Source organism: Limulus polyphemus, unplaced genomic scaffold, assembly GCF_000517525.1.
Source record: "Limulus polyphemus unplaced genomic scaffold, Limulus_polyphemus-2.1.2 Scaffold5861, whole genome shotgun sequence".
Classification (NCBI taxonomy): Eukaryota; Metazoa; Arthropoda; class Merostomata; order Xiphosura; family Limulidae; genus Limulus; species Limulus polyphemus.
In genome coordinates, this window is record NW_013671471.1 from 3,350 (window position 1) to 14,159 (window position 10,810).

Below are 10,810 nucleotides of genomic sequence, written 5' to 3' on the forward strand. Positions count from 1 at the left end.
CCCCGAGTGAAATGCTCTCCAAGTGTCCGTCATGACCGCCGACTTGAAAGCTGCCCAAGTGTCAGTCATGACCGCCGACTTGAAAGCTGTCCAATTGTCAGTCATGACCGCCGACTTGAAAGCTGCCCAAGTGTCAGTCATGACGCAACTTGATAGCTGCCCAAGTGTCAGTCATGACTGTTGACTTGAAAGCTGCCCAAGTGTCAGTCATGCCCGTAGACTTGAAACCTGCCCAAGTGTCAGTAATGACCGCCGACTTGAAAGCTGCCCAAGTGTCAGTCATGATCGATGACTTGAAAGCTGCCTAAGTGTCAGTCATGACCGTTGACTTGAAAGCTGCCCAAGTATCAGTCATGACCGCCGACTTAAAAGCTGACCAAGTGTCAGTCATGACCGTTGACTTGAAAGCTACCCAAGTGTCAGTCATGACCGTCGACTTAAAAGCTGCCCAAGTGTCAGTCATGACCGCCGACTTTTAAGAGGTCTTCGTATCGCTGTACGTAATATAACGTCCAGTCCTGGAAGTAATCTACAATAAATATTTTATTTGAACTGAATCCTTCATTCGTAGTAAAAAGTCTAAAACTATATTAAATGTCCGCAAGCAGTTTTTTACTTGTAACCAAATACTTTTTTATCTTTTCAGATACTTACGGTATATTTTTAAGAAACCTCGTCGCTAAAGACGGAAGTGGTACAAATAACATTACTTTGATTGACAAAACCGGGTAAGAGCAACTTTTGTGACTTTTTGATGTGTTGTTACTTGGAGATGTGCTGCTATTTTGTGGTGTGTCATATTCTGCGCCGGGTGTTACTTTGTGGTATGTTGCTGTTTTGTGACGTATGTTACTTTGTGATGTGTGATACTTTGTGGTGTGTTACTACTTTGTGATGTGTAATACTTTGTGGTGTGTTGCTACTTTGTGACGTGTGTTACTTTGTAATGTGTTGTTACTTTGTTACTTAATGCTGCTTTGTGATATTTTGTGACTTACTGCTTTTGTGTGATGTGCTGTTACTTTCTGATAGTTGTTAGTTTGTGACGTGTGATGTTACTTTGTGACATCTGATACTTTTTCATGTGTGTTACTTTGTGACATCTGATACTTTGTGATGTGTTGTTACTTTGTGACGTGTGATGATTTGTGACTTATTGTTAATTTGTAATGCGTTGTTACTTTATGACTTATTGCTGCTTTGTGATACGTCGTGACTTATTGCTGCTTTGTAATGTGTTGTTACTTTTTGATTTATTGCTACATTGTACTGTGTTGTTACTTTATGACTTATTGCTGTTTTGCGATACGTTGTGCCTTATTGCTGCTTTGTGATGTGTTGTTACTTTTTGATTTATTGCTACATTGTACTGTGTTGTTACTTTTTGATTTATTGCTACATTGTACTGTGTTGTTACTTTATGACTTATTGCTGCTCTGTGATGTGTTGTGACTTATTGCTACCGTGTGATGTGTTGTTACTTTTTGATTTATTGCTACATTGTACTGTGTTGTTACTTTGTGAGTTATTGCTACTCTGTGATGTGTTGTGACTTATTGCTACCGGGTGATGTGTTGTTACTTTCTGATTTATTGCTACATTGTACTGTGTTGCTACTTTGTGAGTTATTGCTGCTCTGTGATGTGTTGTGACTTATTGCTACCGTGTGATGTATTGTTACGTTGTAATGTGTTGTTACTTTGTCACTTATTGCTGCTTTGTGATGTGTTGTGATTTATTGCTACTGTGTTATGTGATGTTACTTCGTGACTTATTACTACGTTGTAATGTGTTATTACTTTGTGACTTATTGCTGCTTTATGATGTGATGTGAGTTATTACTGCTTTGTGATGTGTTGTGACTTTGTGACGTGTGATGCTTTGTGACTTATTGCTACTTTGTGATGTATTGTGACTTATTGCTACCGTGTGATGTGTTGTTACTGTTGTCGCTGTGGTAATGGGCTGTAAGTACACTTAACGATGTAAAATGAGTGAAACATATTGAATGTAACTACTTTCCATAGTAGGATTTATGTAATACAATATGGTGGCAGAACTTTAATGATGTATTAATAAGGACTTTAAAACACTGAATGTCAGCACGCTGTCTAAATACTGAAGGAGGTGTAAAAGTTTTTACTTTGTATATCAACAGATGTCCGGTAGAAGTAAAGATGATGCGTGAAGTCCGAAAATTGGATAAGAGCAGTAAGTCTTTAGAGAGCTATCTAGAAGCCTTCACTTTCACTGGAAGTAGCGTATTGGAGCTGGAAGCCGACGTGGAAACTTGCCTTGAAAATTGTCAGCCGGTAGGTTTCGCTTTAGAAAATCACTGTAAAGGCGAGATTTCTCAAGATCAGCTAACAGGTGTAATATTGGAACAATTTTATATTATGTAATTAATATTTGATTAAAACGCCAACCAACAGATGGCGCTTTGGAACAATGTTTTGTGGCGTAATATATATTTAATAAAGTATAAGCTAGTAGAAAGTGCCTTGGGACACTTCTGAAACTCTACATCTGTTACTAAAGGCATCAACCGATAGATGACAGTTTGGGATAATTCTGTGTTGCATAAAGTGTTTTTATTAAAAGCATCAACTAATAGAAAATGTCTTTGGGCACTTCTATCTTATTTGATATATTTGTTACAAAAAGCATCAACCGATAGATGGCAGTTTGGAACTGTTTGCTATTTACCGTTCTAAATTAATTTGTCATTTAAAGCATCAATTAAAAGACAGTGTATAGTTTATTTTTAGTTGTTGATAGAAAAATTATCCTGATAAATTTCAACGAATATGTTTCGTTTTGTGACAGTTTTTTATTTATTTTTACTTGAATAATACAAAATAATTACGAATAATACTGTGTGCATAAGCATACTCATCTTTAAAACCCTCAAAATCTGAAGGACAACTAATTTTAAAATATTTTATAGGTAGTCTTTAAAATTGTTGATTATAGTTCATGTTAGGTTAAGTTCCTCCTTGAGGGAACAATCACTGATACATTTATTTAGGTTTGACTACGTACTGACAAAAACAGGAATAATATGACAAGTACGACAATATCAAAAATCTCGACGTTTCTAAGCCTATCTAAGGTAAACTGTTCTATCTCCAGGTGTTGTGTAACATTCCTACCGGTAGGAGTGAAGATGACCTTGAGACGGTGTATTCGTACGGGCGTAAAAAACGTGAGGCAACAGAAGGCAGCTACGGGGAGGTTCTCTCGACCATGAAGCTGGCTAAAAGCCTAGCAGTGAAAGCCCCCGAATTCGGAGTTGGACAACCTTATTACGAGGCTAACTACGCCACCCCCGTCACGGCTCCAACTAGAACAGGTAAACACTGTTACCTATCAAAACTTTGAAAGTCTACCTCTCGTGTACCTTGTTAAAGTGATTGATCACCTCGTTACATGTAAATAATTTCTCACAGCTTTTCTTTCTGAACATCACTTAAACCACCGAGAACGACGTATCTGTGTATTTCCCCAGTTCCACATATTCCATCAAAACAGTAATATTGTGTTATTAATCCTTATCATAAAAATGGCTTAAATAAAACTGATGATAATTAAAATTGATTTCTTAATATGATTCACACCATAACAATTACTCTTCTTGGAAGTTGATATAAATAGCGCCTAGACCACTACTGTGTCTGTCGAATCTTAGCTGGCCTGATGATCCTTGGTATTAGGTGAAAGGTTTCGTCGGCACTGAATGTGACAAATATAGTGTGTTGAAATATTATAACGTACTCTTCTTTACTTTTACTCACGTGGGCGTCCGTAGAAAGTTTTCCAGGGGGACGGGGCAATGTAGTGTGAAATTGTGAATTCAATAAAAAAAAATTCGTATACATATGCTGAATAAATAAATAAAGAATTATGTTTCTCACCCCCACGTCCATGTTTACTAATAAGATGTATTAGAATCTCCTAACTTTACCTTTCAAACATCTTTACTTTGACTTATAAACTTGGTTGTAAATTCTAACGAATGATAAATCTACTTTCTACATAGAACAGTATACTTGAATACTTCCAAAATATATCGGTTTTTATCTGCTATCCCATAATCCTATTTACGGTTTAATTATCATCTATGCTTCATAATTGCATTATTATTCTGTTCTAAATACGAGCTAGCGTTTGGTTGTTATTAAGAGCAAAGTTACACAATAGGCTGTCTGCGCTCTGCCCACTACGGGTATCGAAACCGGAATTTAAGCATCGTAAGCCTACAGACCTACTGATAAGTCACTGGAGAGCATATTGTGTCTTAAGTCAAACATTCATAATACCATCTTAAAATGTACTTTGCTCTTTTAGATGTTTCATATATAGTTTTTTTAAAGTTTTATTTTACTATATATTAATATTTATAAAACCTCGAAGTTTTTTCACGTATAGTCAGAAAATTTGTAACGTGATAAATTTTTTGTAAAAAACAAAAACAAAAATGTTTATCATCGTTTTTTTTATTTTCCAGTTTTCAAAGAAAAGAAGTTTGACACGCCCCCACCAGAGGGCGACATCGTGTGTTTTGAACCAACAATAACGGCTGTTTTTGGAAGTTTAACGTTATTTGTCGAGCTCAGTATTTTAGCCTCATGTATTGCAATTTCAAGACGCTGGAGACGCGAGGGGGCAGCTAGCAAGCACATATTTTCTATTAATTACGCAAATAGTACAGACGGCTCAGACTTTACAATTTCCTAAGTTTTAAAAGTTTCATGTTGTTTTCACTATGAGTTTAAAAGCCGGTTTTGCTATTGAGTTCCATGCAGTATTTTCATAATTTGAGGGCTTCGTCGTGCGTACTTTAGTTTCTTACAAATATAAAACATGTTTTTCAAAGGAGCTGTTAACACTTTGTAACAGTTTCAAAACAGTTAAAAAAATACAAATAGATAATATCTGAGAAAGGGTTAGGCTTAATTCATGTTTCCCCAAGAATTGCTGGTCAAAACTTCACAGCCTAGTGACCAGAAAAACAAAACAAAACATTTTTTAACACATAGCGCCATCTGTTATTAAATTTTGAAACAATGATCATGAAAGTATCTTAATCGATGTCTGTTCTCTAACAACCATCAATAATTGTTCAACTCGTTACCTTATGGACTAATTAGCTATGATTGGTAAGCTTTTGGCATTTTTCATTCTAACAATGGGGCCTTGATCGAGCACAAAACATGTTCATCTACTGATAAAATGTGTTTTGTGTTCAACAAACTCAGTTTGTGTAACACTTTAGTTGGTAGGGAGTTTTACGTCAACGTGTCAGTAGTTGTGTTTTGTGTTCAACAAACCCAGTTTGTGTAACACTTTAGTTGGTAGGGAGTCTTACGTCTACGTGTTAGTTTTTGTGTAGCAGGTAAAACGTGTTTTGTGTTCAACAAACTCAGTTTGTGTAACACTTTAGTTGGTAGGGAGTTTTACGTCAACGTGTCAGTAGTTGTGTAGCTGGTAACACGTGTTTTGTGTTCAACAAACCCAGTTTGTGTAAACTCCCTACCAACTAAAGTGTTAACGTCAACATGTTAGTAGATGCAGTTCAGTGTTTTATATAATTTCTAAATAGACGTTCTATAAGAACTCAGTGAAACAAAAATCACACATTAAATGAATATCCTAATGAGGGATAGAATTCCCGAGACCAGTTTGACTCGGTGACAAGTGATAAATTTAATGATAGATTTGGCTTCGTGTATATATTTTTAGTGTTTTAAACAGTTTTTCTGGCTAAATAGTCCACAAGAATAAATTAGTAACATCAATGCTACATATTCTTGAAAATATCATATATATATAGGGTTACCGTGTGATTTGCCCCCTATCCAGGTTACTAACGAGGGGTGAAATCCCCGACACCAGCATAACGTACTTCGAATGATAAATTGAGCATTGTACTTATATATTTATTTATATACTAAGCCTTGTTTTCAAGAACAAGAAATACAAACAGTAATGGGATTTAAATAACAGTTTCAGTAGATTACTTTTACCTTAATAATTCTTACTGAATGTTTTTATACCTTAGTATTTAACTGTATACCTAATTTTATTCTGTAATTACTAAACAGACAAGTTTCAACAGCTTGTTAAATGTCAGAATAAGAAATATAGTAACATTGATACTTGAGACGAACTTGAATAACATGTACAGAGACAAACGTAAATACTTGCATAGGGTTGTGTCGATCTGCGTCATGGGAGACAAACATAAGTTCTAACATAAAGTTGTGTCGATCTGAGTCATGGGAGACAAACATAAGTTCTAACATAAAGTTGTGATGATCGGAGTCATGGGAAACAAACGTAAGTTCTAATGCAAGGTTGTGGCGATCTGAGTCATGGGAGACAAACGTACTTCTAACGTAAGGCTGAGTCATGGGAAACAAACGTAAGTTCTAACGTAAGGTTGTGTCGATCTGCGTCATGGGAAACAAACATAAGTTCTAACATAAAGTTGTGATGATCGGAGTCAAGGGAACAAACGTAAGTTCTAACTTAAGGTTGTGGCGATCTGAGTCATGGGAGACAAACATAAGTTCTAACATAAGATTGTGATGATGGGAGTCATGGGAGACAAACGTAAGTTGTAAAATTTTAATATTTTAAACGAGAAAGTTTATTTTAGCCTAGTAGATCTTGTATCTGGTGATAACTGCAAACTGGGACTATACCCTTTAACCTGAAGCTGACTTTTAACCTTTAATGTGAAGATGATTTTTAACCAAGATTGACTAGACAGTTTACTCCAACATAACTTGTTGAACCATGATAGACTACGATTACCCACTTTTACGTGATATGACTTTTAGCCGCGGCACAACGGCTCATAGAATGACTTTTAGTTTTTGTTTTTCAAGTACAAACTTTTAGCTCGTAGCTTGACCGTCATCTCTTGACCGATTTGAGATCTAATTACAGTTTTGGACTCAGGAAGTCAAACCCTTTCGATTGATGTATTTCACCGTACCCACGGTCTCCTAGATTAATTTACTAAAGGAATTACAGTTTGAGGGTAGGCTGTTAGAAATCCTGATGAGTAATAAGATCGAATCGGGTTTACGCGCGCCCCTGCTTGGTATTGCTGGCGCACAAAAATATAGCTAATAAAAAGGAAAAAAGGTCTCGTAGATTAATTTACTTTAATACTGCCTTAACGAATTTCAAGTGGCGCGGCTATTGAGGTTTCTCACTTGTTTAACATGGTACAGACTTTTGTTACCGACATGATATACTAACATTACCAACTTTAACGTAAGGTGATTTTTTAAACATGGTACAGACTTTTTTCAGCCATGCTTATTTTAACGTAAAATGATTTTTTAACCAGGTGAAAACTTTTTTTACAGCCATGATTGACAAGATTATTTGTTTATAAGTATATATGAATTGTTACGTTTGTATTGCTCGTTCTATTCGTTTTGGATGGTTCCGTAAAAAAAAAGTAGTGTTGAGTGTTTCCAACAATATACGTCTTGAGGTGCGTACCTTAAAACTTGGAGGGTTCCATAAAAAGGTAGTGTTGAGTGTTTCCAACAATATACGTCTTGAGGTGCGTACCTTAAAACTTGGAGGGTTCCATAAAAGGGCAGTGTTGAGTGTTTCCAACAATGTTCATCATGACGTACTTTAAAACGTGAGTCACTGTTCATTTGATGCAGTATTCTTAACAGTATTATTTGTTAATGTATTTATTAATGACATATAAGAAAAAGTAAAACGAACTACATAGATAGAAACTAAGACAAATCTACAATTTTAATTCGACGTTATAGCTTCTTTACCTATGTTAAATGTAGACATCCGAACGTTATAATGTTTTTATCTATATTAAATGTAGACCTCCGAACGTTATAATGTTTTATCTATGTTAAATGTAGACATCCGAACGTTATAGCTTCTTTACCTATGTTAAATGTAGACATCCGAACGTTATAATGTTTTTATCTATATTAAATGTAGACCTCCGAACGTTATAGCTTCTTTACCTATGTTAAATGTAGACATCCGAACGTTATAGTGTCTTTATCTATATTAAATGTAGACATCCGAACGTTATAATGTTTTTATCTATATTAAATGTAGACAAAAGACACTATAACGTTCGGAACCTATGTTAAATGTAGACCTCCGAACGTTATAGTGTCTTTACCTATGTTAAATGTAGACCTCCGAACGTTATAGTGTCTTTACCTATGTTAAATGTAGACCTCCGAACGTTATAGTGTCTTTACCTATGTTAAATGTAGACCTCCGAACGTTATAGTGTCTTTACCTATGTTAAATGTAGACATTCGAACATTATAGTGTCTTTACCTATGTTAAATGTAGACGTCCGAAGCAAACCATTTGTCCCTGATGAAGAAAAGTCTACTTTTAGAAATCACTCGGATTATAGGATTTATTATTTTATTGGCTATTTCAATCCAAGTGTTTTCTTAACGTCATGATAGTACAGTAAAATTATATTAAGATTTGTTTTTTAAGGAACTCGATCACCAGAGAGCTGAGTTTTATTTAACAAAAATATTTTGTTTGAAACTATTTTAGAAAATAAGGATATCCTAAGTTATTGGACTTTCTTTCCTGGGTCGTAGAAAGTTTTTTTTTTTGTAATGTTTCTACAATGTTCATAGAATGGTTGCTTTATGTCAGGGGTGCAGTAATTACTATTTTATGTGAGATTTTAAATGGTTAGCGTATTTTTCGGTTTAGCTCATATTTGCTATTTTATTTATGTTGTGTCGTTTGCTGCGCGTGATTTTCATTAGAAGACAATACAATACTGAACGAATTAACTCGTTCAGTATGTGAAAAACAGAGAAGAATCTGAACGAATTAACTCGCTCAGTATGTGAAAAACAGAGAAGAATCTGAACGAATTAACTCGTTTAGTATGTGAAAAACAGAGAAGAATCTGAACGAATTAACTCGTTCAGTATGTGAAAAACAGAGAAGAATCTGAACGAATTAACTCGTTCAGTATGTGAAAAACAGAGAAGAATATTGTTGTTCGTGATAGCACGTCACTGTAGAAAGTGATACGGTAATCCATCTTGGGAAATAAGAACGCTGTGATGATGTTTTGTTTTACCCACAGTATTTATACAGAAGCATATTTGGTTTATGAAACGCAAAACTGTACACATTTTTATACCATATATACTTTTGTATTAGGTGAAGGGGATTATGGGAATGGTGTCTGTAAGAGGTAAATACAATAAAGGTGAGCATCATATAGCGTTGTCGTTGTTTTTCTTACAATTTTGAGGCGTTGACTTCATATTTTCCAATTAACTGTTTCAAATCCATGTTTTAAAGCGATTGTTTTATTCTATAGTATTCAATATTGTAATCGTATTCCGTGAGATTTATACGTTTGCAACTGAACACAACGTATTCGCAAAATTTACATTTTTGGTATGATATTTGGGCCTGAAAAATCATAATACTTAAAATTAAATACCCATCTATCTAGTAGAGTGAATAATGCGCGTAGATTCACAAAGACAAAAAGTACCGATAACTTGATAGGCCCAAACTTTAATAAATGTAACAAAACGGAAACCTTTGAATAAGGCACAATCAGAACGGCTGAAAAAGGCAGAAAAGATACTACCTCTAAAAGCTCGGAACGACAATATCTTCCCTTGATTTTCACTACAACTGGTCCCCCGGTGGGACAGCGGTAAGTTTATGGGCTTACAATGCTAGAATCCGGTGTTCGATTCCCCGCAGTAGACACAGCAGATAGCCCAATGTGATTTTGCTCTAAGACAAACAAACACTACAGATGGTAGTACTTCATTGGTGAAAATAATCCTTTATCAAACAAGCAAACACTACAGATGGTGGTACTTCATTGGTGAAAATAACCCTTTATCAAACAAACAAACACTACAGACGGTGGTACTTCATTGGTGAAAATAACCCTTTATCAAACAAACAAACACTACAGATGGTGGTACTTCATTGGTGAAAATAACCCTTTATCTCTTAGAACGGATGATCTATTTAATAAAGAAAAATATAACAGTACATTAATATCTTCATCTATTTATAGACTTAAAATAATACCAAAAACTCGAGTGCTTTCGAATAGTTGACTATTCTTTTTTGTTCTCCTGAAGAAGAATAGTCAACTATTCGAAAGCGTTCGAGTTTTGGGCCTTATTTTAAGTCTATTACACTTTATATGATCCTTTGTGCTAACTCTTTTATCAAAATTCATCTATTTATAAGTATTTGAACTTCTTGTTTCCCTAGCTCTAACATCAATAATTTATGTTGCTTAGGATTGGAGAATGGAGGGAACATAACGGTCTAGCACATTGTCCAATAAGATTGGATGATGGAGGGAACATAACAGTCTAGCACATTGTCCAGTAGAATTGAATGATGGAGGGAACATAACAGTCTAGCACATTGTCCAGTAGAATTGGAGGATAGAGGGAACATAACGGTTTATTACTTGGTCCAATAGGATTGGAGGATGGAGGGAACGTAACAATCTAGTACATTGTACAATAGGATTGGAGGATAGAGGGAACATAACGGTTTATTACTTGGTCCAATAGGATTGGAGGATGGAGGGAACATAACGGTCTAGCACATTGTCCACTAAAATTAAAGGACGGAGGGAACATACAGGTTTATTACATGGTTCACTAGAATTGGAGGATGCAGGGAACATATCGGTTTATTACATAGACTTCTAGGAATGGGGGAAACATGCTGGTATATCACATGATCATGATCCACTAGGAATGGAGGAAAC

General features: G+C 35.3%; 1 protein-coding gene across 1 annotated transcript in view; it reads left to right on the forward strand.

Annotated features, from left to right (window-relative positions):
• Positions 1-5,064, forward strand: part of LOC111089311 — an 8,388-nt gene extending 3,324 nt beyond the window's left edge. The window contains exons 2-5 of the mRNA XM_022401578.1: positions 647-728; positions 2,159-2,312; positions 3,133-3,352; positions 4,508-5,064. Of these exons, the coding sequence (XP_022257286.1) occupies positions 647-728; positions 2,159-2,312; positions 3,133-3,352; positions 4,508-4,737 (686 nt within the window). The 3' untranslated portion in view covers positions 4,738-5,064. The remainder of the gene's footprint in view (positions 1-646; positions 729-2,158; positions 2,313-3,132; positions 3,353-4,507) is intronic.
• Positions 5,065-10,810: the final 5,746 nt, after the last annotated feature.